The sequence below is a fragment of the Leiobunum rupestre genome, chromosome 4 (genome assembly GCF_980474605.1).
Source record: "Leiobunum rupestre chromosome 4, qqLeiRupe1.1.hap1, whole genome shotgun sequence".
NCBI lineage: Eukaryota > Metazoa > Arthropoda > Arachnida > Opiliones > Sclerosomatidae > Leiobunum > Leiobunum rupestre.
The window spans coordinates 59,535,674-59,563,659 of record NC_143387.1 but is presented as its reverse complement, the minus strand read 5'-3'; the positions used below and the strand labels follow the sequence as shown (position 1 = coordinate 59,563,659).

The following is a 27,986-nucleotide window of genomic DNA, read 5'->3' as shown; positions in this document are numbered from 1 at the left end:
AATAATGTACATTGTGGTATCTCAAATTTAAGTTAAATTAATTATTACGCCTTTAAAGTTGCGTCTTAGCGGTCAAAAAATGAAAAACGTGTGTAATTGTTCGCTCTATTAGAAGTAATTACGCAAAGAGAGTGCCATTATCCAATTCACCGGTCTCGGCCCCTTTGTCGGGCAAATAAACGAACTTAAAAACTCAAGAAGAACTTTGCTTAGAAATTGCGACGTAATTATTCAAAATTACATACGTATAATTGCGCGTCAAATTAATAAATAATATTTTTCATTATAATATTTTATTTTCTTAAACAACGCGTTTATTTACAAAGCAACTAAAAGTAAAAGAATTATTATTTTGGCACCAGTTTCATATACGACTTTGTTTCTTCTCAATAACGTGTTAATAGAAACGACACGTTTAATTTTTCGTAAAATTTAATAATTTGTTTGTTAAGTATTTGAGCTGAGAGAAAAGTAAACCGATGAAGAAGTTTGTTTCACCCGCAAGTCACTATTGTTTGACGGGCAAGTCAACTGTAATTCTCTGTCAAGCCATCTCCAAGGCGCTTATGGAACTTACTATTTTCGCGCATCTTGATAATTACAGTTAGAAAATCCCCATTTTTGGGGGGTTTGCGTTTCTATCCTAAGTGCACTGGCTGGCTAATTAGGGTTGCCGTGTCTGTAGGAGAAATAGTACCTTCTATAGAATGTTACTTGTAAAATAGAGGGAATAATGTTTACACCGGAGGATAGAATTTACCTACTAAAACAGGGAAATATTTCTTTTAAGTCCTTAACTCTATTTTTATTTCTCGTATAATTGGAAAATCGTTTATATATTGACTAATTTTTAAGTACGTATTTTCTTAAACCTATTTTAGCGGTTTTTTTTAAATTGTTCATAATCTACAGTAACGTTTACTCCATTTTGAAAAAATTAAGAAATTTAACTTTGACAAATGGACAGTAATACACGGAAAATTGTACTTAAATTTCACCACATCGACATTATTTTTAAATTAATAAAAAAATTGCATAAAAAAATCCTTTCATCGAAAACCGCCGAATTATTTGTAGTTTGAAAAAGGGCGCGCTTCTAGTAGACCATAACTTCGCACAAAACGGCGGTGAAGAGACGGCTCCATCTGTTGGGCATTCCGTAAGCTTTGATATAGACGTATCGTCCCTCTAAATTGTCCGGGCACTCGAAGTGCAGTTGGCTCCGAAAGAGGGCGTTATTGAGCCGGGAAACGGTGGCGCATTTGTTGCCTACTGTGATGTTCTCCATCCGCGGTTCGTTCTCGACGTACACCGTCAAACGGTCCAGGTTAAATAAGTACTCCCGGTACAGGGTCGCCGTGTCTGCTTTTGGTAGGAAAGTTTTCATTAGATCTTAAGCTAAATTAGGGTTGAGAAAGCGTTGTTGAAATAAGGAATGGCTTTTTTAAAAGATTTCGAAGTGTTGTCATAAGCCTCTAATAAGTTATTTCGACTAAGCATATAGTAGAAATAATTACTGATAGCTATGTGGCGTAGAATTGCCGAGAATAGCGCGACTAGGTAGAAAACACGCGCCTTTAAGGGGTCCATCACAGGGATGAGGGGTAGGAAAGAAAACGGCCCATTTTTTGGTTTTTATGTTTTTCCAAAAATCCGCAGTAGGAATTTGGCGCTGGTAGTCTTAAGTGGGGTGGCGGAGTGGTTAGCGCTTTCGCCTCGCATGAAAAGGGGCTGGGTTCGATCCCAACTTGTGGCACTGGGTGAAATCTCGGAACTACTCCTTCTGCGTTGAGTTTGCAAGTTATCTCCCCACTGGTTAAAGGGGTTTTCCCCCCGAGTTCTTCGGTTTCCCCTTCCATTAAAAAAACTTGTTGAGGTTAACGGTAATAGTTAGTGTAGGGAGCTGTTGGCTCGCGTGGCATGAAGGGCTTGCCGCCACCCTCCTACGCAAGGTAACCCGGCCACCTGTTTAAAGGCATTAAAAGTCGCAAGATGACTTGGGCCTAAGGTGGTGCAGCACCGTAACCAGGATTTGATTTCAGGGTGGGCACGCAATGGAAACAAATAAAAAAAAATAAAAAATTGTACATACAACCATACGGTCCAGGGTGGGCACGGCCCGACCGCCCCCCCCCCCCCCCCTGGTTACGGCCCTGAGGTGGTGCCTTGGGTATTAGCCTAGCTGATTATTATTTGTGCTTGGGCATAGCGGCCACTTAACAAACTTCTTTTTTTTTGGCTACGTTCACCAAAGAAAGTAGTGCAAATTCCCTTCCCTCATTTCCACCCCTCATCCCTGTGATGGAACCCTTGAAGACAAATGATCACAGACCGTTCCTACGCCTCAGCACAGCCACCTGCACGGAAGTTCACGCCCCCCTGTCACGGCGAGGCAAAGACACGTTTTAGGCCTAATGACCACGAAAAATGTGTGGTCATTCAAGAAATGGCCTCAGTGGCGTAGCTAGAAAAATTAATCCCGAACTCGAAAATGAGAAAATGGGACCCTCCCTCTTTTCTTATGCAATTCATAACTCAATCGTCGTGGCGATCGGCGGATCTTGTGGGCCCCAATGCACCGAATTTTTTGCATTGGACTAGTTACGCCACTGTAAATATTTATCGCGTTAAAGACATTTCTACACTCGAAAAATGCACTTGACATTTTCACCCACTGACCTTGTCCTTTTCCTTGCCAAGTACCGACGACTACCCCGTGTACTGTCCTTATGGAGGACAAGTCCACCATCCATATGGGGTAGTCTACGTAGTAATTATCCAAAATGGCGCACCGTTGCAGGTGATTGTCTTCGTCGCCGTCCACGGCAAATGCCGAGTGCCCGTATTTCCAGCCCGCCCAGTTGTGGCGTTTGTCGTTCACCCAAGTCTCCTTCTTGTAGGCCATGTTTTCAACTGTAGAACCCCGAACGGACTTTCTGATCAATATTTGGTTATTTGATAGGCTAATTACAACAAACTTACCACACGATGAATCCTCGTGAATTCTCAAGAAACCAGGACCGCAATCTCCTAAATCGGATTTTTTAATTATTATTATTATTTGTTCATCAGAGTTTTCCTTGGGAATTTTTACCCTTGTGTTTGCAGCCTATAACGCCTAGTCTCATGCTAACCCTTCCCTTCCAATCGGTAGCGTGCACCCTGACGAACCGCGCCACGAAGGGTTGATTCAAATAATGCCTTCTTTCAGTATCTTTATCCATATTACCTCCGAATTCCTAATCAGAGGAGATAAAGTAGTCCGTAAATCTCGGCATCCGATATTAACCCCGTACTTAAAACGTAAGAAACGACAGTTACCTTTACCTTTGGTTCGAGGTGGCTGTCGTCCTTGTAGGTAAACCAGATGACACTGTCGTTGCTGTAGGACAAGGTGTACGATGTGACCCATTGCTTGTGCTTGCTGCCTCCCCTCCCTTTCGTCACTATGCCCGTAACGGTAGTCGGGGGTCCGAGGTCAACTTGCAACCATTGATTACCTATAGAGACTCAACTAATGAGAATAGTTCTTTCGGAGCGGGTTATTAGCACCGACCGTCGTTCTTCTTGGCGCACCATCCACCTTCGCTGTAGATTTGAGCGTCTTCTGGTGAGCAGGTGTGTTGTTTGTCCCAGGGTCGGGCGCTGGAAGAGGTCATCGTGGCGCTGGGTGGAAGACTAATTAATTCGTTGCAGTCTGTAGAGGGTACAATTTTTAATTATTATGGAAAATAGCTCTAAATATTTAACATTACTTTGGCACCCGATGATCTCCAGTCGCATGCTGGGATGATGGTGCCATTCCAATACGTGTATTCTTAAGAAACGGGCGTTGACGGGGTTATCCAGGTAGCTGTGTTTCACCGTATGTGAGTCGTTGTTTCCTTTAAATATCTGGACAGAAAAGTATTTATTGTTAGAATGACGTAAATGCGAGAGGCGTCTCATTAGTACCTTCCTACTTCCATAGGCGTCAGTGCAGTATTTCCAATGGAAGGCGTCCATACTGTGCGATACCAAGTACGTCAGAACCCACTCTTTTCCGTCCGCCCTTCCTTGGGTCATTATGCCCGTAACCTGTAAAGTAGAGCTCTATGGTGAGCTTCCTTGCGAGAGTAATTGAGAGCGATTTTATTTCACCCAACCTTTGAGGCGACCCCGAGGTCGATTTGAATCCACTCGAAGGCGGCTTTGTGGGCCGCGCACCAGGCCCGCCCACTGCCCATGTACAGGCGGGCGTAACGCATCTGGCAGCTTGGTTCCTTGGTGGGCGCCAAGGCCGAGCTGGCGCTGATTTGCCAGTCTTCGATGGCGCCGTTCATCATGCCTAACGGTTTGCTGCATCCCTCGATTATACCTAATTTCACCAATAACAGACACTTCAATAAAACCGTTTCGGCAATTTGATAGTACTAAGTATTAATACACAGAGCCTGGATGTGCAAGCCACTCTTCATATGGTCCTTGGTTTTATCGTAGACAAATACTAAAATTGTCGTCTCCTCAACGTAACCCTCTACTTGGGGGTGGAAAAGGGGATGAACTGGAATAGGGTACAATATCCGGCTTGATTTTCATTCGCTATTCATCGGTCTAAGAATTATTTAAAAAGTCTGTGACCCAAAGTGACGCCATTCTGCTTTTACAACATTTGTACAAAAGTCGAAGGTTACGTTAAGAAGACGCGTTTTGGGGTCTTATGATTCCAGTATGAATTGTACTTAGTTTCTTTAACTAGCCAGACTTTGCTGGTAACCGACCAACCGGAAATATGTTGTGATCCCGCTTTGGCTACGCAGGCGGGAAGGCTAAAATGGCGCGTAAATTGTTAGTTATTATTATATTATATTATATTATTATTATTATTATTATTATTATTATCCTTCCATTTCGTTTTTCGAAGTCATCTTTGAAACTTTCCGTCCGACCCCTCGTTTCTTTTGAAACTGGTTCAATCATCGAGAGATAGGCATTAAAAGAACGTGTTTTATTTTGCGTTTTTTCGAGAGCGTATTATCACGCCTCGGTATTTTAGTGTTGAAGTGATCCCCCAGTATTTCCGAGTCCCACCTTCGGGCGGCGCCACTTCGTTTTAGCATTCTAAACACTCTTTGGCCCAACCACTATTATTATTTGGGAACCCCCCATTATCTCTCTCGAGTAACATAGGCGCTGGCTATAAATTGGCTTCTGGGGCCACCCAAAGCCACGGTTTCGCCTCTCTCCGTCTCTTTTTAATAACAAATCTCTTCAATATATAAAATAAATCCTCCCCTCTTCTCCTCAGAAACGACGCGAAATCCCCCTTCCTGACTTATCAGCCTCTTTCCCAATCTACCATCCCTCCAAAACCGATTGTCAATCCGTATTGACAGTACAGAAATTGATAAAGGTTTTACGTTTATTTTAGTCGACTTTACGGACAACTAAGTCGGTCAATTAGGGACCGAAACGATTCCTTTGAGCCATAGTTTGGAACGGGTTGCGTACGTTTTTTTCGCGTAATGGCGTAGTAATGATTGTCAGATTACGTCAAAAAGATCCCAGGGTGCAAAACGAGGTCCGCCTCACGGTCGAACCGCGCGTTTTCAAATAATAGTGATTTGGCCGAGCTTTGATGATAGTGCCGCCGTGATGTACCGTATTATTTCCTCGCTTTAATCATAATTCTTCGAGTCGCAACGTTTAAAGCATAACGTTACATTTTAATTATTTTAAATGTTTATCGCTGTCTTTATTATCGTGTTATTTCGAGGTGCTGCATGTTTGCCAGCGACGCGTTTCGCAAACTTGTTTCTTTCACGGAGAAAAAAAATAAGGAATCGTTTTGTAAGACGATTTGAACGCGACACCGTGATGGGGACCGAGAAAAGAGAGTCGCCACCTGGTTTCTTCGGTGCGTAATGACGTCCGCCCGAGCGTCCAAGCCACTAATTCCTCCGCTGTCGTCCTCACGCGCTAAAAGAGACCCTTTACTTACCCCCTTCTTTGTCAGCCCCTCTCCCATATTCTGTGACTTTTTCTCCTTGCTCCTTTCAATGAACGATAGGCCGCCGAATAGGGAAATTATATCTTATAATTAAAAGGCGTAATTTTCAACTAGCGCGTCTCAATTTCTTAAATATAATACGGGGTTGTTTAATGATAATTGTTTAGTGACGGAATTTTTCTTCAGTAGTTTTAACCCTGATTTAATCTTCCGTATCCGACTGTATGGATGGAATGTCATAAGCTTCAACAGTTATAAGCGTCACGAAAAGTGACGTTTATATAGTATTAAGAATAAACACGGAAAGAGCAGGACCGTGCATAGGGGGGGGGGGGATCCCTGGGGCCGGCAAAAAAAAGGGCCCGGAAGCGTGTCTTTTAGGGTCCCGGTACCATATGGGGCCCATCGGCTTGCCCTTCGCCCGCACCCCCCTCTTGAAAATTTCAGTTAGATGAAATTTGCAGGGTTTGCTGATTTAAATCAACTTGATTTTAATCACGATTTAAATCACGATTTTAATCAATGATTTTTTTCAAAAAAATCATTGATTTAAATCAATTTTATATAGTATTTTTGAAAAAGAAAAAGCCTCGCCAATTGCTATAATTTAGGTTTAATTATAATCTTTCTTGTATTTCCCCCCTAATGTTGCATTGGATTCTACCTGTGGCTGGGGATTCCGCCAAATTTGTTTTGTGAAGTACCAAAATAGGTTTTAAAAAATAAAAACTTCTATATGATTATTATCTTAAATTTAACAAATTCATTATACATATTAGTCTTTAAAAATTAAAACATATTTGATTTAGGTAAAATTATTGTACTAAATTATATAAAACTTTGAAATTTTAATGAAAATCAAATAAATCAAAAAAATCAATAAAAATCCGATTTAAATAAAAAAAATCGATTTATTTGATTTTTTTTTTAAAAATCCAAAAATTGCCAACCTTGGAAATTTGCCCAGGGCCCCGAAAACCCTCTGCACGGCCCTGGGAATGAGTGGGCTGTAACCCGTTCTCCTCGCGATTCCCGGAAGATAAACCACGCCCCTCCGCCTTTCCTCGCGTAATATTTTCATTAATTTCCGGGTAGACGGAGAATACCTTCCGGGAATGGAGGCACGGTCACACATTCTCTGTTCAACCGAACACATTCTTGATAGTTTCTAATGATACGTTTAATTAAGTTATTTGACACTTGTAACTTAGACGTTGTAAGGCGCAAGCCAACTGAAACTCTGGAGTTCAGGGAAGGACCCACGCGCTCCGGAAACTACAAAGATTTCCCATTTTGTTATTTTGAAAAATTAATCCGCATTACGCAAAAATAACTGGTCAAATTTAGTCATTGTCAAGTTTAATTTGATACAAAACCCATATTTATTCGAAACTAAACAACAAATTAGCGGAAGTGTTCAGTTTTTTCGTCTAGGGTTAATTTTTGCTTCAGTATCCCTTTATAATAACTCACTAATTACCTCTATTATAAGCTCAGCTTAAGCGGAAGCGTTTATTACAAATTAACAGAGCATTAAATTTCAGTTTTTAAAATAGAAAGAAATTTCGTGTTCCATTTAAATTATTGCATCGAATGTAACGTCTTCTCTGTTGATTAAAAAGAATGCGCCGCCCAGGATTCGAACCCGAGCCCTTCTATATGACAGGCGAATGTTCTACCACAGAACCGCCGATACATATTACGTTTTTTTGACAATTATAAACTCAGCTTAGCGGAAGAGTATATTAATGGTTTTTAAAGTCTACATTTTTTACGTATGAAATTTTATAGGTCAAATCTTGTTTTAGCGCAGTCAGCAGAGATAAGAAGATTAAAGGGTAGAACCAGTGGGTGGTCCACTTTGTTAGTTGTTTGTTATTTATTTACGGGTTTTATTATCATCTTAAATATAGTTGTATTAACGCAAATGCGTTTATTTAACGATTATTGATATAAGAGCTGCCGTTTAGTCAAGTGGCTCTCTGTGCTTTGTTGATGGTAAGGTTTTTTCTTCTAGTTAATACTTTTGGTGTGGATAGTTGGATATCTACGATTCCTAACGCAGTCATTGATTTCCTGGGTGTGTGAGTCATTATATGATATTGGAAATTGGACGGCATTGGTCTTTTGCATGCGGTATGTGTCACAACGTCAACTGGAAGTCTACGAGTCGTTCACTACCAGATGTCGAATATAGCTATTCTACGGTATCTTCATCAAAGGCGAGTGTTGAAATAATATGAGCGTTAAAGTATCGGCAAGTATTTCGTAAGCGAGAAAAATACAAATACCCTCTGTCGATATTTCTTTCATTAAAATTTGCTTCGTATTATATTCAACTGATAAACTTGTACTGTAAAAAGGGTTAAATTCAATTGTGCATTGTTTTAGTACGTCTAACTCACTGTTGTAACTACTTAATTTATAATATTCTGAATAAATTAAAATCGGTTGTTTCGTCTCAATTATTTTAATTATAAATAAAATTTTATACCGGGAGGGATAGAACCAGGATTACGTTTTTAGTAAATAACTCTGAATTGCGGAAATATATCTTTAATGGTTATCTCGAGAAATTAATACCACTAGGGACAATTCTTCCGAGGAGTGGTATATTTTGGCAAGCTTGCCAACTTGTTTTTAGTTGTCATCCGACTACAAATTTGAAGGGGGAAAATACATACGTTGACCCTGCCTGCCAGTAAAATATTTGGGAGGGGCACTGGCCCAGCCCTGCTGATGTATCCCTTCCCCTGTAAACTTTGTTGATACCTGCCCGCCGCCATTGCACTCACTGTGTCCGCCATTGTGGCTCCCCTCGCAGTTATTGTAGGTGGCGATTTTGTAAAATTCATCCCATGTTCTTACGCTTTCTCCTCTTTTAGTAGGGGTGAACTTTTGGCCAGATTTTAAAAATTAACGCAAACTTTATGTACGCAATGAAAACCGAGTTCTCAATGTTATGTTCATATTAATTCCATTTATAATATTGCAATATTTTGAAACCAAAATGCTCTTTACACGTAGCCGAATGGTATCCATTCGCAGCGAGAGGTGCTATTTCCGCGGGAGGCTCGCTCGTTCAAAATTTCAAATGACCCTTCAATTTTCTGTCTCTCTGTCTATTTGACTTCGGCTCGAAAATGATGCGCCAGAGATGCGGGTTTGATATCTTTCTAAGCACGTAACAACATTTTATATCGAGAGAATTCGGGAGAAAAAATATCCCTCAAATTACTTTTCGCGGAGGGCCTCTTTACGGAGAACTTTTCTCTATTACGGACCGGCCATTTCAAAATTATATAGCCATGAATTTTTAAAATCGTTTTCGCTGGTCGTCTGGAATACGCGAGCGCCAGTAATGGACTCGCCGACTAAACTTGATTTTTTTTGCTCGGATAAGTCTGAACATTGGCTCGTTTTTCGTCTACTTCTATTTCGACACGAATACAAACGTACACATTTTAATGCGTTGCAAAAATTAACAAACGAGGTTTCATTACAATAAATTTTGAAATTTAGTAATAATTAAAATTAAAACAAAGTTATAGTCTAAAAAATAGTAATATCTTTGATGTGGAGGAAGTGATAAAGGTCATTTTTGAAACAACTAATGAGCGAAGCGTGTTATTTTAAAACGTAAAAGAATAGAAATATAAGATTATGGCTGGCGACGTGGCGAAGCAACTTCTAACATTGATGCTACCTTTTTTTCGTTTGCTTGTTGTACGGGAAAATAACACGGTCTTCACGCTATTTGATGTTTTGCCTAGCTGTTACTTAAAAACGGTTTTACTAACAAGCTGGAAATTGGACATAGACAAAACTATAAGGGTTAAAATTAAAAATAAGGGATAGAAATCGAATTTTAAGGTTAATTATTGTACAAATATCGCAACAGGTTGTCAAATAATATACCCTTATTGATGTTTAGATTAGAGAGCTGCAGAGCAGCGAAAATACCACACCGTTTCCGCTCCGTTTTGTTTCCCGTTATGGTACATATATCCGTTTCCGGTCCGCTTTGTTTCTCGTCCGTTGTTTCCGTCCGTTTCCGGTCCGCTTTCTTTATCGTCCGTTATTTCCGTCCGTTTCCGCTCCGGTTTATTTCTAGCCCAATATTTCCGTCCGTTTCCGCTCCGGTTTATTTCTAGCCCAATATTTCCGTCCGTTTCCGCTCCGGTTTATTTCTAGCCCAATATTTCCGTCCGTTTCCGCTCCGGTTTATTTCTAGCCCATTATTTCCGTCCGTTTCCGCTCCGTTTTGTTTGTCGCCTATCATTTCGGTCCGTTTCCGCTCCGTTTCATTTATCGTCAATATTTTCCGTCCGTTTCCGCTCCGTTTGTTTCTCCGATATTATTTCCGTTCGTGTTCCGCTCCGTTTCATTAATCGTCTATAAAGCCCCATTTTCATGCTCGCTGGCAGCGGGTAAAAATCGACAAAATCCGCTTCAGCTATACACTTTATCACTTTCCGCGTCGATCTGTTTCAAACAGATATTTTAGCTTTATTTTCACGCTTGCGAGTGGCGGAAGCGAATTTTGACGATTTTTATCCACTACCAGCGAGCATGAAAATGGGGCTTATTACTTAATGCTCAGTTGCCGCTCCCGTTTAATATTTTGCTTTCCCTCAGTATACACTCTTTTTAGAAACGTTTACTGGGCGCCGCCATTATCGTACAGACAACCAACGAGCCAGCCCTCTACCGCAGAAATTTCATCCCCCAAAACCGGTTTTCTCATCACCCTCCCCGTAGACTGTAAGGTAATGGCGGTCGATTGGGAAGGCGCGTTTAAGAGTCTATAGTCTTGAAAAATGAGGAAAAATTATTTTATTTTCCTGAATACAGAAATTTACAGAAACAATTATTATTTATATTGAATTGAATGTAAAACTAAAAGTTTACCGCAAGCCGGGTCACCCCGCCAATTTATTCCCCCTTTTCGCTAAACGGCCTTTGTACCTTTTGCAATTCTGCGCTTCAGTTGCAGTTATGTTTCCCACGATCCGGTGAAGAAGGGGGATTATGATCTCACTGTCTGGAAAAGTGGGAGACCCAATCAGCAGCCAAGAGAGAAATGAAAACCGTGTCCATGCTTCAATATATGACGTTTTTTTTCGGAATTTTGCTCCGATCCCGTTCTATTACAAAGGTTTTGGAAAATTTTACTCCGATCCCGTTCCGTTAAAATGATTTTTCGGAAATTTGCTCCGATCCCGTTCCGTTACAACGATTTTTCGGAAATTTGCTCCGATCCCGTTCCGTTACAACGATTTTTCGGAATTTTGCTCCGATTCCGTTCCGATACAACAAATTTTCGGAAATTTGCTCCGATTCCATTCGGTTCCTCTACTTTCTTATAAATTAGCTCCGATTCCGTTCCAGCGCCGCGGAACGGAACGGAATCCGCGGAAACGGAATAATTTCCGCTCCGTTGCAGCTCTCTAGTTTAGATATGAAGTGCCATTTTCGGAATCAGCGACTTGGGAGAGCCGAAGTTTGAGGTTGCTTTGGGATTAACGGGAGCTGCTTTTTAAGAGAAACTGCCTTTATAAATTAAACATTATGGCAACATTTATTTGGGGGGGGGGGGGGGGTGAGATTTGCTCTTAATTATCTTAATTAATTATAACTCGATATCCCATGTAGGGTGCAGCTTATCTCACCAACAATGAAAGGTTGGCTGACAATTAGGTCGTAGATGATCCCGGGGCGCGACACTGGCGTTCACGGAGAACTTTCTCGGTTTGACCATAAGAGCGAATTCCTCTCATTGAACGAAAGCTCCACGATTCGAAAGCTTATATTAATCAGCAAATAACACTAGCGGCGCTAGGTGTACAGGCTACTTTTCATTTTAGACGGGGGCCCACAAATTGATTTTAAGGGGCTCCGTAATCACCTCCTAAATTTAACCAATTGGGACCCAGGTATAAGGCCATATACTTTCTGGAAACTTTGTAAAAGTCAAGAATAGGTCTAACTTTTGAGAAAGAATAATAATGCTTCGTGAAAAGGGGGTAGCTCATTTGAAAATCTGGTATTTTGGACTATCATAATTGATGTCACAAACGTATTAAATATTTCAACAACGAATCAGTCCATATTTCAATCTACTACGTATTGTATATAAAAAGCACTAAACCGTTTGCAACTTGTCTTTTATGAACTCTCCCCATTTCGCGTCTGGAGTGAAAAAAAAGTCGACGATATATCAAGAGAAAAAAAGCTTGACGCTTTCTTTGGTTCAGTCTTTCTCCCCCCCCCCCTCCCAAAAGTATTTGAAAAGGATGTTACGCTTAAAGTCAGCTCGGATATTAACGAGTATTCATTTGTTCATGTCCTCCCGCTGCTGACGGCCGCGTGCCCACAAAACCCGTTTCTTCGGGTGGGGAACACCGCGACCCATCTCCTCCTGCCGCTTTTCCTACTTCTCCATTTATTTTCTCTAAAGGTTTACGACACTCGAAATTAATGGTACTTGGCCATAAACTTAAAAGGCGACAAGCCGAACTCGCGTTTAAAAGTGATTTAACGAAATATATTTTGTTTTTCGTCGTCTATTATCTTCAGGGATACGCGCGGATCATCGACAGGGAACTTCTCGAGGCGGAATTTTGGGTTTTTGCGAACGCGTAAATTTGGGTTCCTTTAATCAAGGATTGCGAACGTGCAACGGAGGGGTAGGTTTGGAGGCAGGGGCGACGACCGAAAGCACCGGGGCCCGTAGGCGGGGGTCGCTCTGGGAACCTTTTTTTGTGAAAGCCCGAAATAGCCAAGATTTTTACCTTTGAACGGATTAAATAGACTTAATGTGATAATTAACGCAAACATAGTATAGAAATTTTGAACTTAACAAATATTTATTTAAAACTAAAGACGTTGTCTCGCGTGGAGTTAATTTTTTCTTAATTAAGCCTTTAATACCTTTAATTCGTAAATTTTAAACGAAGGGGCAATTACTTTAGCTGCCCTTCCCTTTAAAATATTTGGCAGGGGTAACGCCCTTCTCCCGTTCCCACCTAAGCCCCTGCTCTATAATCCTTGAAGAACGGGGCTAATGGAGGGGTAAAATATTTCTTCAATGTGTATAGTTCACCGCGTCACCCGAGTTGTCAGGTGTAAGAGATGTCCCCTATTTAAATACAACAAGCCCAAAGTGTCTTCAGTCCTTTAATATTGTATTTTTAAAAATGGTTAAACCTACCCCCGTGTCTGAAAAGAAAGGATCCAACTTCGGAGCTTGATATTAAAGAAGTGGTGGGCAGAGTAGCAACTTTTAAAGAAGCCTAAATTCTCGGTTTTTCTAATTGTAATCCCAACGCTACTAAACAACCCCAAAAACCCGTCTCCCGTGCAAGCATTTTTTGCACATCATACTTTTAAAAGAAGCCAAATCGGGCGTTTTCTCATAGTTAAAAACAAAATCCAAAACCGATTACGAACTCTTATGTAGACAGTTTGATTTTTTAAATCAATGATGCGGGAAATGTCTGACCACAAGATTCCCCCCCCCCCTCTTTCTCACCCGTTTCCTCTGATAAATCTTACCGTTTTTGGCTTCCGAGTATAGTAGCAATCCTCCTGCCAACAGCAAACCCCACACCAGCTCCATATCTAAAGGAAAGATACAAAAAATCTTAAATATTGTCTGCCTTGTGTTTGCCTACACACCGAATACTTAATCAAGGAGTTATCCCAGAACACGCGAATATTACGAAGAGGATATCGGGATTATATGGAGTACGCCAAAAATACAGAGTGTGCCAGGATTACGCGGAGTATGAAGATTAGGTCAAGAGTACGCCGATATTACTCAAGAGTACGTCGAGATTACGCGATGTGTACACAGAGATCAGCGTGATTACACCGAGATCAGCGTGAGTACACAGAGATCACCGTGAGTACACCGAGATCACCGTGAGTACACCGAGATCACCGTGAGTACACCGAGATCACCATGAGTACACCGAGATCACCATGAGTACACAGAGATCACCGTGAGTACACAGAGATCACCGTGAGTACACAGAGATCACCGTGAGTACACAGAGATCACCGTGAGTACACAGAGATCACCGTGAGTAGAGAGAGATAGCCGTGAGTACACAGATCTACCGTGAGTAGAGAGAGATGCCGAAATTATACGAAGAGTACACTGAGATAACCGGGAGTGCGCTCGAAATTTCGCGAAGGGTACACGGAGATGACCCGGAGAGCGCCGAATTTACTAGTCGTTAGGGGAATCGCGTACACCGATTGCGGTGAGTGATCAGCCCTCGCCTGGAACCGAATATCCTAAAATATATATCCATCCTCCATCGTTCGGTATCATCGCTTACTTTAGAAGATGCTATTTATAAGAAGCGCTCGTTTTGGAGGTTGGCATTGTATAAAAGAACGGCGCTGATGTCGTCCGCCAACTGGCGAGCAGCTCCGAGGAGAGACGAGAGCCCCTTCGTAGCAAATGGGAGGAGAAGGGCGCCAAATTGACTTTGGTCGTAGTACCGTGGAACGCGGCCAAGATCACAAGCGGGTACCTCTGATGCTTATCTCGCCCGGGAACCAAATCACCCGCGCCCCTACTTCAAATTAGTTATCAACCGCCCGAATATACTCATTTTCAAAGAATATGCCCTTGTTCACTGTTATCTTGGAACTTGCACGCGAATAAATCTTATATATTTTACGAGATTAATCATTTCGGTGTTTAATCGTTCTCGTAACTGACATTACGTATCAAATAGATAATATCAGAACTATGTATCTGTTACGAGAGAAGTATCCGAGAAGTTGGACGTTTGCGTTTTGGGCTACGGGTTTTTGGATTTTTAACAAAATCCGGGATTTTCTTCGAAGGATTTTCCTAGGGTTGTTAATTTTCCGGAAAAATAAAATGCGGAAAATTTTCCGCAAATCGGAAAAATAAAAAATTGAAACATAAATTACTTTTTAAGGGTTTTTAATGTTTTTAACTTTTTATCGATATAAAATGTTTAATATCAGTAAACATACTACAAAACGTTAATAGCGTTACATTGTAATTAATCAGTTTAAACTAGTCTAGATGTTTAGTTTTACTTTCAGATTTGAAAACATGAGGCGAAAATGCCGCTTTATTTAAATTGGCAAACAAAATATTAGACTAATCATGGAATGAAACCTTTTTTTATTTTTCTCGGAAAAATACTGAAAATGTTCCGACTTCCAACACTAGATTTTCCATATAAAGTTTCTGGGAAAGAAAACCAGGGATTTCGAATTTTTGTATTTTGACTAAAATTTTCTAGGCGATTTAGGCCAATGTCCGACCCCTCGGAAGTATCCATCTAGGCCATAAAAATGAAAGACGTACCTTCGCGAGTTACATTAGCAGTATAGCCCCTAGCCCCTGGGTGATGAATACTTTTCTCACCAAAATATAATATTTAAAAGAATGATACACGCGTTAAAACCAAGAACGTATTTCATTCTAGAAGGACCTTGAACGACAGAAATTCTGGGGCCTGGCGATTATACTTTCGAGAATCTGTATGTAGCCACATCTTGACGCTCAAAACTAGGATATTGAGTTTATCCAAAGACTCGGGTTCAACTCTAGATTTGCCACATGCAAGAGGTTTTTAAGACACAATGTAATCTATAATTTAATTTCAATAGTGTTAAACTTCAGTTTGTTTTTTTTTTAAATTCATCATTTGTTTTAAATATTGAAAACATTATATTCTTAAATTTTCTTTCAGTTTGAGGTTTTTAAAAATATTTTACTTAATGAAAAGTTATAAATATTATATAATAAATAGTAACGTAATAACAATAATTACGACACTTCCTATGGTTTTCATTCTAACCTCTCATCGAACACTGACACTCGCCCAGCACAGAATTGGAGCTCCAACGAAACTGAGTAATATATTACCATCGTTGGGCGTAAATATTCCTTGGGCTGTACTAAACCTTGACTGCAAAATCACTCTGAAAATCAGTTCGCTGGTACTGTTTGATAAAGCCGCGTTCGCACTAACGCTCGAAACCAGTTTTTGGGCCAAGTTTCTGTCAATTTCATTGGTCAAAACTGGCATCAGATTGTCAGTAAGAACTAAATTCCAATAGTGCCTTTCCAGATTCTTAGTGATCTAAATACGTTCTTTGTAAAACCAAGAACTTGCGGAGTGCTATTGCTCTATACCATAAGTAACGTAATAGCTATTACTAAATTTAGTACGATAGTCAGTCGCGCAGTGATTGGGTTTAAGAATATTTTGTAAAACCGTCACTCTTTTCTTTCAAGTTGGCTGAATACTGCCAGCTTAGTTTGCGAGCTATAAATACGAAACAAAATGCATTCCAGATTCTAAAATATCTCGCTTCAGATTTCATTCATAGTTATTTATAATTGGGTGTTACATAAGTGTGTCAGTTCCCTATCTTCACTGAGGGCCATTTAGAATGGCCAACATTATTAAACGTAATACGCGCTTTTTACGTATACGCCACTCCATACATAGCTATAAGTAACAAGTGGCGTCACCAGGATTTCAAGACTGGTGGGGCTTAAGCCATAAGCACTGGTCATAGGGGCGTCCTAGTAAGTGATATGGGGGAGGGGGGGGAGCTCCCAAAAAGTTTTGTAAAGTTGAAACATTGAGGCCGACTATGAAAAATTAAATTTTTGATGCCCATTTTTAAGTTCGAAGAAACTTTTCGACAAGAGAATTGGAAAAATTGGGAATTTTAGGAGGCGCTTTTCGGAAATTTTAGGTGGCGCTGCAGAAATTTTACAGGTGGCTCAAGCGCCGCCTAAAACACCCTAGCTTCGCCACTGTAAGTAACGATACAATCTCGTAGAAGATAATTAGAGACTGATGGTACTATCGCGGGGGCTTTACATCTCCAATGTTCCAAAAAGCATTCCAATAGTAAAGAGTTTCATTGAATTTTTTATCTCCAAAACCGTATTTCGAATAAAGGTGTTTTTATCTTCCGAGATCTTTTTTGGGTGAGACATACGTTTAATAGGCCGTGTCCAAGGGTTTCTATTCAATCGAAACCAGTCTATTCCAAAGATCGAGGTACCCGCTACGAAGATAAGAAGAGAATGATTGTTCCTGCCGCGGACTTCTCAAAAATGTGTCCGCCCGCGGAGGGGTGCCGAAGAGTTTCGTCGATTAAAAGAAGGTGTATGGCGCGGCAGCTTGATCAAAGGAGACCCACCGCGTCTCCCGACCAGAACCAGCCGCCTTCACCCATCGCGGGGTGCCATTCTTCTCTCCGTAAAGGTTTACGGAAACTTGTAGCGCGATTGCGATTAATTTAATCTAAGCTCGTCATCGAGCGATGCAATTTCAAACACTGAAATCTTCCGGGACAAAACTCCTCCATTTACTGAACAAAAATGTGGCCAGCCATCGTTTACCCACAATTTAGAAAGACAATTGATACAGTTAGATACTCGAGGTAGAAATTCATACATTCCATCGTATCGTCTGATCAAGACCGCTTCGCCGCGCTTAACGAAGTTTACGATCCTACGAGAGAAGTATTCGGATAATCCCAGGGCCCCCACTCAAATCTTCCATTTTTATAGGAAAAATAGGATTATATTTCTAAAAATATAGGATTTTATAGGACAATTTTATCAAAATTATAGGATTTTATAGGACTATATCTGCTATTTCATTTACCAACTTTATGCATTTAAAAACAATATCTATATTTAGTGAAATAAATCTTTGATTTTCACTTAAAAAATAGAAACTATTTAACCATTTTATTACAAAAATATAGTAGCTAACCATGTTAACAATAAAAAAGTATAGACTAGAATGACTTTGTATATAAATTTACCCCAAAGCTAACCTAGCAATTCACAGACAATTTTGAGTGGCGGGATTTGAAATGGACAAAATATCAAAATTATAGAATTTTATAGGACTTTTGGGGATTTTGATAAAAATATAGGATGTTATAGGACATTTTGGAAAATATAGGACTTTATAGGACATTTTGGAAAATATAGGACTTTATAGGACATTTTGGAAAATATAGGACTTTATAGGACCTCTGGGGGCCCTGTAATCCTTTAAAATGAGCCTTCGCAGGCACGAGACAACTTTCAATGGAATCCCTCCAAAGAGTCCAATCCGCGGATATGAGCACCGTATCACGACTCAAAATGTACCTCGACGCCTAACCATGCAAAATGTCCAATTGACACTCCGTAAGAATAGTTAATTCCCGGACGTAATAGTTTTAGAAAATTAATATACAAAGATTTCGCAACGCGGGTTCTTTTGGAAAATCATTGGGAGCCCGCGAAGGTAGATGTTTCGGACAAGTACGAAGATGGATCTTTCTATCGTAGACAAGTTTTATATTACGCACTCGCTTCGATCACTATACAATCCGTAAGGCCGTATTTGTTCGGGGCGAGGGGCTAACCACTCTTTGAAAATCTGTACACCGATTACATAAATGTGAAAATGAGTAAAGCCTTTGGTAGTGCTAAATCTGTACTCACTTACGTACTCATTTTAGTGCAGTCAAAGCTACAGGCTTGTACACTCTGTTTGAAAAGTCTTCGACAGCTGAAATTTTTGCCCTCTTTTTAATTCTGCTAAAAAACTATAATAGATAGCTCGATGAAACCAATTGCAACTTTTATTTATTTTCCAATATCTTTCGTTATTTATCGGTTTCGTCCGCCAAAAATTAATAGTTTGGCGGGAACCGTCGAAACTCATTTTTGACAACTGTTTAAATATTGGTTCTACGGCACTGACTCGCCCTTTTTTGAATTCACAATGGTCGATTCATATTTAGAAAGTGGAAAAATTATCCCTCTACAACCAACGGTTGAGAAGTTATAGCGTTTCCAAACTTTCCTCGAAACTAGGAAACACCTAAAATTCATCAAGCGATTATAAATAACGCAACTTCGATGACAATTTGGAAACGCGATAACTTCTCAACCGTTGGTTGTAGAGGGATAATTTTTCCACTTTCTAAATATGAATCGACCATTGTGAATTCAAAAACGCGCGAGTCAGTGCCGTAGAACCAATATTTAAACAGTTGTCAAAAATGAGTTTCGACGGTTCCCGCCAAACTATTAATTTTTGGCGGACGAAACCGATAAATAACGAAAGATATTGGAAAATAAATAAAAGTTGCAATTGGTTTCATCGAGCTATCTATTATAGTTTTCTAGCAGAATTAAAAAGAGGGCAAAAATTTCAGCTGTCGAAGACTTTTCAAACAGAGTGTACACCGATTACGGGGAGTGATCAGCCCCTCGGTTCGGGGAACAGTTTATAAAACGAAACCATTTCCCGATGAGGCTCTTTTTAATCGAATGTGGCCAAGTTTTCCTCGAGTCACATTTCGGCGCAATCTTTGTATTTCTTTCGCCGTTGGTGAAGAAAAATCGGGATACATCCGCTTGATTTGTCGTTCAGATTTACGAGTCCGAAAGCGAACCGGGTCAAAGGGTGACATTTCTCATAATTCCCAGAAGGTAAAGCCAGAGCCTCCGCCAGCAGAAAGGCTCTCGGCGCTCTAATGAAAACTAACGACCATTTTCCGACTCTCGCAGCGAGGTCGCTCGTTTGCTTTGGACAAATTAACTTTGGCGGTTTGAACTTTTGATAACTCGCGTTTCGTTTTGGGCTTCTCCTTTTTCCAACTGGGAATTAACGGGGCTAAATTTCTCGTTAATACCTCGGATAAAATCTTCCTCGGAACATATTGTAAAGCCTCTTCGACTCCACGTTCGAATACGCCCCTCCCTGCCATCCTTCGCCCCGCGGTGACATTTGGGAAACATTCATTAAGTTCCTCGCCATTCATGGCGGATCGTATTCTTAATAGTTCATTGAATCAAATTCGCGAGGAAGATCCGCGTACGAGACTTTACCGGTTTTTGTACCCTTCATTTCTCTTCGTATTACCTCCACATTTTGCATATATAATGATTCGTATATACGTATTACAACTAATTAAAATATAACTCCTCGGAGCTTTATAGCCTTATTTAAAATTTATTACTCTTCGAATTGTTTTATTTTATTTAATGTTGGTGCATTGACATATGGAAATTCATTCATTTCGTCTCCCGTGTCAAAAGATGGGATAATTTCGATCCAATGACTTTATCGATTTTACGTTGATAATGAATGAGTAATTGAATGATTTATTTATATCGAAATTTCCACTTTAGGATTAGTATTCCCGTAAGTTTATTGCGTGAGAAGTATCCACGTATATAAATGGAACGAGTATACGTTCGCAGGCTCGAGATACATTCAATTCGGCCGAACTTCTCGCCAAATCGGCAAAGCGTACCCCGCATCGAGCCAGAAAATTTACAGCCCGTATTACTCCGCCTACCAATGTAGCGGGTAAAAATTTCACTCACAAATCAGTAGGAATATTTACTTATTAACGCGCGCATTTCCCCCTTGTAATAGCTTTAGAATGCAATTAGCTCTCAACTATATGAGTTATACTATTTACTTCTGGTACGTTAAATTTTTTTATCTCACTTATTTCTTCGATATTTCCAAAATTATTTAACAGGCTCCTCTTGGACCCTGTGAGATTGGAAACGGAAGAGAAAGTGTGCGTTAAAAATCTCGCTAGAATAGCCCCACAGTTCATCTTTCTAGCGGCGGCGATCGGAAAACATTTCTGTGGGGGCACGGGCCATTATTTTTTTATCCAAAAATCCATATACTTAAAACTTAAGCGAGAAAAGGTACAGCTCTAAATTTTTACTAGCATATATATATATATTTTTTAAAAGTGTTCTTTCTAATATCTCATCCGTCATTGAATACATTGATAATAAAAGTGAAGTCGATATCTTTGAAAAAATATCCGCGTACATGGATAGATAATTAAGCCTTTCTTGGCCACATACTTTACGAAGGTATTTTAGGTAAAATAGGGTACACGACGCGGCGATTTTCTGTTTGGACGAATCTATCGAAATCAATTTTACGGTTATATCATCTTAATGCTACTCGCGTCTAATATCCAAGGCAAAACCTTAGGCCGAAGTCAACAAGCGTCTTTTAAAGCCATTTAAAAGACTGAATTCGGACCCAAATAAAGGCAGTGAGATTATAAATATTTCCCTGATTATTATTTTTCCTCAATTTTATTTCTGTGGGGGCTCTGCCCTCGTTTGTTTTTCCCTGTGGGGGCTAGAGCCCCAGAGCCCCCACGGGATCGCCGTCACTGTAATTCTAGCGACTTCATCATAGTTGGAATATTGCAAAATGATTTTTTTCGCCAGCGCTATAAATAGCAATTCGTAGCGTCACTAACTACAAAGTCAATAAGAGCGAGAGAGTGGAATCATTCATTCTTACATAAATAAACGCCGGAGCTCGAGCGTTAAAATCAATTTCGACAACTTATTGACAACTCCCATTCATTTGTTAGTTTATTTTACAAACAATCTTCGCGCGAAAAAAAGCCAAAATCCTGTATAGCGCCTTTCAATGTCTCTTTTTCCGCGTACGAGTGACGCCAACGCGGAGGAATACCACGCGTAATCTCCCATAGGCTATAAAGTAGCGCCGCACGAAGGAAGTTGCTCATAGCCGAAATAAGAAGTAAAAAATGATTTCTTTTCCATTACGAACGAGGAACCATTCGGCAAATTATTTTGGAAGAACGTTTGCCAAAGCCCCCCTCCCATTGCAACCCCTCCCACCCTTTCGGATGGGGGCCTTTGATCTTCACCGACAGTACAGATCGAACATTACGGAATAATTATCGCCGATTATAACCGCCGGGGGGCGTCGCGATAACGTGGAAAAATACATTCCCAATATTAATCTATGGCGGATTGTAATCGTAAAAGAGGGGGGAAATAAATATTAAATATTTTACGAATTCCTCGCGGCAAATTTCTATTCGCGCGCGTTAATCGTTTTAACAGAAGTTCATAATAATCTCCTTCGGGGAAAAGTATCTCACTACGCGTTTTGGTTTTTTCGAATCATCCTTTTGACGAGCTGCGGCTGGCGGACGGTCGCGTATCGAAAAAGACCGAAAAGCATTTGCCCTTTTTTCAGTGACTCTGCGCGGTACATAAATATCCGATTCAAATAATTCAGTCAATGTCGGATTAACTACCACCAGGGCTCGTAGGCTTCGGTTTTAATAGAGCCCACCCACACCTTGATCTAGCAAATGGAGGGCCCGACTCGGCGTTTTGGTGAATCCGCCACTGCGCGGAGTTGCAGACGTCGAGTCCAACAAAGACGAAAGCGAACCGGGTATCATACTTTGATTCAACAATTTTATCCAACTATTCGAATATCGGGCCAATGTTCGTAAATAGTTGAAGAATTGGAATTTGGAACGCCACAAGCAGGGTCGTGATACGAAAGAGTGGCGGATACCGCGAAGGCGGTTGATGATGAACTTCTGGCGCGAGTGAACCGACGTCAGTTCCGGCGGAGAGCGCTCTTTCCTAATGGTGAATTTTTAATAAGCCCGAAAAGGAAAGAAAGAGATAAAGGGGTTCTAAATTATTTTTAAACGTTTTTAAATAGGTTGCATGCGGATGGGTTTCGGCGGCTCTGCTGAACGAGGCAGGGTGGTCTTCCCTGGGCCATCTGGTATTCGTGAATCGTCAAATTCGCGATTACGTTTCGGCCCGGCCAAATTATTAATTTTTTATTCTTTTTTTTTCTGACGCCGAAAAAACTTTCTTTTATCTGGTCCGAATTTTCGTGGGAGAAAAAAAAATCGGGGGCTCTTCTGATAAGCCAAACTTTCACCTTACCTCGTTGTTTAGTACGAGGTTGGGGATGGGGTAAAGTAAATACGGTTTTATCTCGGTTTCGGCGAGAGTAAACCCGCGTTTCCGTCATAATGAGGATTAATTCTGAAAGCGCAAAATCTCTTGTTAAAAAAACGCGATATAACTTATTAACACTATCGGGAAACCTTTTGGGGAAAAAATACATTTCCTCCAGAGCGAAAAATATTGATAAAAATGGGTAATTTTTAGTCGGCTCAAATTTCGGAAACGCGGCGACAGATTGACGGCTGTTCGAACTCTTTTTATTTATTCTCATTTTTTTAATAGGAGTCTTGAATTTTTTTAGGGCATTTTTAATTAGATTAGCCAAAAAAAACTAAAGTTAATTTTAAACATCTAGATTTATTCCATATTTAAAAAGGTTACTTACTATAGGACGCGTTTGAAGAAAATAATCTGAAAGTATAATTTTCTATTTTACAAAATTCATCGTTTATTACAGACTTTATTGGTAAGAACTCTTCGTCAAAATGATAAATTTATTAATTATAATACTATTCGATAGAAACTAACCTTTAATAATCATTAATGGAGTTATTACTTAATTGAATTAGTATTCATTCGGAATTTCAGTGTTAATATTATTTAATCGAATAATTTATATTTTTTGTATGAATTTAAAATAATATAAGAAAGTAATAAACTTACCGGGATTAGAACATGTTTTCGCCGTGAAATATTTCTTATATCCTTTGAGAAACCTAAATTATTCTTAAAATAAAGCGCATATTTTGGTCTAGATTTTTAGCCCGGATTTCGTATATACATTTAATATTTTCTATTAAAATCCAATAAAAAGTAAATTTCCTTCTCGAGAGGCTCGGTTGTTTTAAAACATGAATATTTATAACTAAATGAAATCGATATAACCTTTACTTAACTTTCGCTAATAATGATAATTCCTCCGTTACGCGCGCGATACTTAACCCGAGCGGCCGTCATTCGAAACCTCCCCTCTCGATTATTGGCGGAAAAAGCGCCTCTGGCCCGCGCCAGCCCGCAATTCATATTCATAGCACCGCGCGTTTCACCAAATTACGACTTTCGAAATAATGAACAGATATTAAGGTTACTTACGGACTTTTTGACGGCGTTCAGTGGCCCCCCCCTCTCCTCCGGACGGGGATCCCGACGACACGACAAATACAACGTAATGACAAAAGGAGGAAATCACAGTTTCACCTCGCTAACCGAACCATTAATCAACGTTTCGCTCATCGCGTATCCATTGAGGGGTCACACTTCGAGATCGCGCTGGTGGACAGTCCGAGGAGGTCACGGGTCAGTCGCCGCTCTTCCGCTCCGAGAGCGTCCTTCGGAGCATCTTTTCCCAGCGCTCCCATCCCCAAAATTTCTCATTTTCGAAATAGACAAACTTTTTTCCTCTCTCCCTCCCTCCCTCCCTCTCCGCGATCTTGGATCCGGGGACACGTGACTCCTCTCTCTCTCTCTCCCTCCCTCTCTTTCTACGGAGATGTAACAGCAGCACGTGGCAACCCTGATATCTCTTCCCGCCTTTTGAATTGGCGGGAGTCGAGCTCGCTTTTAATTGGATGGATCAAGTATTAGTGCCTCGCAAATCGGCCCGATTTGATATTTTCGAACACTCGAATCGAATAGCGATCGAATTGATTCGAGAGATCGAAAACGTAGAATGGGGCCGTCCTCGCGGGGCCAGTATCTTAGGAGGAAATTGGTCTCCGAGTACTTTACCTTTCGGAGCGGTGAATATTTAGTACAGGTAAGGCTACGGCAAATGGTGGGTTCAAACGGCTCACGGGAATTTGGTCGAATATTAGGTTCAACCTTTTAATATGTTTCCCATTCCGAGTTTTGACTTTATCATTTTCGTTCGTTTTACGGCGTAAAACAACTTTGAAAGCCGCGTGACGTCCCGGCTCTATAGCTTTACTTTTTTTCAATGGGCTAACGAAATTGGTGACGTCGTGAGTCTCGGGCTTTTCGCCATTTAGTTTCGCCGAGCTGTTGAAAAGGTTTCGAACGCGGAAGGGGGTTGCTTAAGAAATTTAAATAATGCTTTAAATAAATGTCCTTTGGTCTCTTGGTACTCGCTTTGCCTTAATAGAGGGTAATATGACACCGTAGACCCTAAAAGAATTAATTTACGACCTCGTCAATTCATTCTTGACCCAACTCGATAGAGTTTTCAGGTTTTGCGATAAATCTAATATTATCGAAATTTGGTAAGGAAGCGCGGATTACAATATTTTCATATTTTTAGAGAATAATCGTAAATGGAAACAGTGGCGTCGCTAGTAGTTTAATTTGGGGGGGGGGGGGAGGCTCAATGGAAGTAACGCGTTTTTCATTCAATGACGATTTTGCACCTGGAGCCTCTAGTGGGATAATCACGCCTCGAAATTTGGGAGGCACTTTCCGGAAAGTTTAGATTGGGCTTCAGAAATGTTTAAGCTGGCCCGAGAATAATAGCCAGAAATGTAATTTTGAGATTTTGGAGATTTCGGTTTTTTGAGTTTTAATTTCATTTATAAGGAAAGTAATTTGTAAGATGTTAAAAGGGGTATACAACTTTCCAGATTTATGATGGTCCACCTGATTGGATATTTCCAGCACCCACTTCAAGATAAGCTACGGGTTAGGCGCCAGTTGCCTAAATAAAGCGAATCGCGGCGGATGATTTCCCGATTGAGGACAGTCTCTCGCGTCCCGAGCCAGATTTGTTCGTGGTCAGTCAAAAACGATCTTTTCGAGGGCTTTCTCGTGACTGAGGCAATAAAGTAGCGTACGATTTCTTCGAAAGTAACTAGCGGTGATTATCCCTTTCGGTATAAGAGGAAGGCTCCACCCAGCGGAATTGATCTCCGAACCCCTTTCAAATGATTTAAAAGACTGAAGCAATTCCATCCGCGTCGCGCCGTTTGAACTCAGCCGTGTCTGTTCTTCGGTCTCGAAAGGGCTGCTTCGCGAAGCGGAATTGAACGGGCGTTTTTCACCTTTTGCGGACTCTCTGTTGGTAACTTCCTTCGCGTATCGAATCGCCATTCGAGGCATACGCCCTTCTTCGCCCTCCGAAATTCCTTTCCATCGTCCCCCTCAAAAAGTGATCCGACGTGATACGCGAGCGATTAATTCTACATAATCCTTCCGCCGATAGCGCAGTCGCCGCGGCCAACGTCGCACCTCGTATTCGTCGCGATAATTCCATCTAAATGATGAACTTCCTCCCGTTTCCGGCGGCCGTTGAGAGTTTCCCGGGTGCGAATGATTCGAATGTCCCTTTGGTATTAATAATTTTTTTAAAACATTTTTTATCTTCTTATTTCTTAGAATTAGTTTTTACGTTTATTTCGCAACATGCCTTGGGAAACTTTATCTACGGACTAAAAGGGTGGTAGAGATAACGTTGCTCGAAAGCTCAAACTGCGGCCTCGCTTTCATTTTTGCGAGAGATTTCGAAGTCTTATTACGGCTGTGTAAATAAACATTTGCTCATTTTTTAAGTTTCTTTGGATGAATGAAAGTGACGCTAACTCTGAGGGGTAAATAATAGGCGCTCAATCTGCTGCCCACACGGGGAATTCAAAAATGGAGATAAATAACTTTAAATCACAGCAACATTGAGATAATTCGTAGAAAATTACGGAAAATTGTGCTAAAATAATGTAAATCACGGAATCTCAGAAAATTCTATAAAATGTAACCATTTTAGCATATTAAATTTGAATAATAATATTTTCAAATAATAGAGATTTAATGGGGAATTCTAATAACTTAAGACGTACATGTACGTACCCTCAGTCAGCAGCGACTTCAATATTAATAGGGTCATATTTGTTATTCCACGTTCCGCTTAACGACTGCCAATAATGTTGCTAGTAGCGGTACATTTTATAGCTAACTTTACGAGATACCAGGTTAAAATTTGGCTAGGAATAAGTATTAAAAAAATACATAAAACAAGACGCGGCGACAACAGTGACCACTCCCATTCAAAGGAATGGCTATTACGCGGCCATTGCCTAATGAAGTTCTGCTCGCGATACTATTCTTATATCTTGCTATTTACACGAAGTATAACTATCTAAAATAGTTTTGACAATAGTCCTAGCCGCGAAATATTTGTTTTCGTCTTCCATGAAAATCCGTCCCCCCCCCCCTTTGACGTTTAAGATTTGCATGTGATTTGATTTTATGTTATTACACAGATATCTCAAAATGTCATTTAGCGCCCCTTTGAGTTTTTCTGTATCCACCACTGCAGCGAAATCATTAAAAGGGCCCACAAACAATGTAAATAACATATCTCTTATATTTTTAGAAATAACATAATATATCTTATATTTTTAGAAATAACATAATATATCTTATATTTTTAGAAATAACATAATATATCTTATATTTTTAGAAATAACATAATATATTTTATATTTTTAGAAATAACATAATATATCTTATATTTTTAGAAATAACATTATATCTTATATTTTTAGAAATAACATAATATATCTTATATTTTTAGAAATAACATAATATATCTTATATTTTTAGAAATAACATATTTTTAGAAATAACATAATATATCTTATATTTTTAGAAATAACATAATATATCTTATATTTTTAGAAATAACATAATATATCTTATATTTTTAGAAATAACATAATATAACTTATATTTTTAGAAATAACATAATATATCTTATATTTTTAGAAATAACATAATGTATCTTATATTTTTAGAAATAACATAATATATCTTATATTTTTAGAAAGCAAAATAAAAATCAAGTACTGGCATACGCCTTTCCCGCGGGCGTTCTTCCGACTCAGGTCCGGCGTTAGGGCAAGGCGAGCGAGGCGACGACCTAGGGCCCCGCGCATCACAGTGCTTTTCGGGGGTCCCGCTTTCAGTGTCAAACGTTTTTGGGCTCCTTTCTCATCTCTTGCTGCCTAGGGCCCCGAACACTGTAGCACCGCGCCAGTTCGTACTTAGTGCTTGAGATGATTCGTTTAAAGAAGATTCTTAAAACTCACATCGCAAACTTAAAAAATAAACGGCTTGGATTAATAAGTGTTACTATTATTAATCCAAGATCGTAGTATACCGCAGTGCAAATGGCTTTTTGAAATTAAATTTCTACTCTCAGAATTACTAACGCCCAATTTTCAA

General features: G+C 40.0%; 1 protein-coding gene across 5 annotated transcripts; it reads right to left on the bottom strand.

Annotated features, from left to right (window-relative positions):
* Nucleotides 1–317: 317 nt before the first annotated feature.
* On the bottom strand, nucleotides 318–26,676 carry LOC149948537 (lactadherin-like). 5 transcript variants are annotated; one of them, XM_090173567.1, is made up of 11 exons: nucleotides 26,610–26,676; nucleotides 13,547–13,612; nucleotides 4,146–4,357; nucleotides 3,955–4,077; nucleotides 3,756–3,894; nucleotides 3,557–3,697; nucleotides 3,322–3,500; nucleotides 3,095–3,239; nucleotides 2,983–3,030; nucleotides 2,680–2,913; nucleotides 318–1,365 (listed from the first exon to the last, which is right to left on the bottom strand). In XM_090173567.1, the coding sequence occupies exons 1-11, from the start codon at nucleotides 26,644–26,646 to the stop codon at nucleotides 1,097–1,099; spliced, it is 1,593 nt and encodes a 530-aa protein (XP_090029693.1). In that variant the 5' UTR covers nucleotides 26,647–26,676; the 3' UTR covers nucleotides 318–1,096. The 5 variants fall into 5 exon arrangements, with proteins under 5 accessions (XP_090029693.1, XP_090029694.1, XP_090029695.1 ...); XM_090173568.1 differs by having other exon boundaries at nucleotides 318–1,362; XM_090173569.1 differs by having other exon boundaries at nucleotides 3,328–3,500.
* Between the last annotated feature and the right edge of the window lie 1,310 nt (nucleotides 26,677–27,986).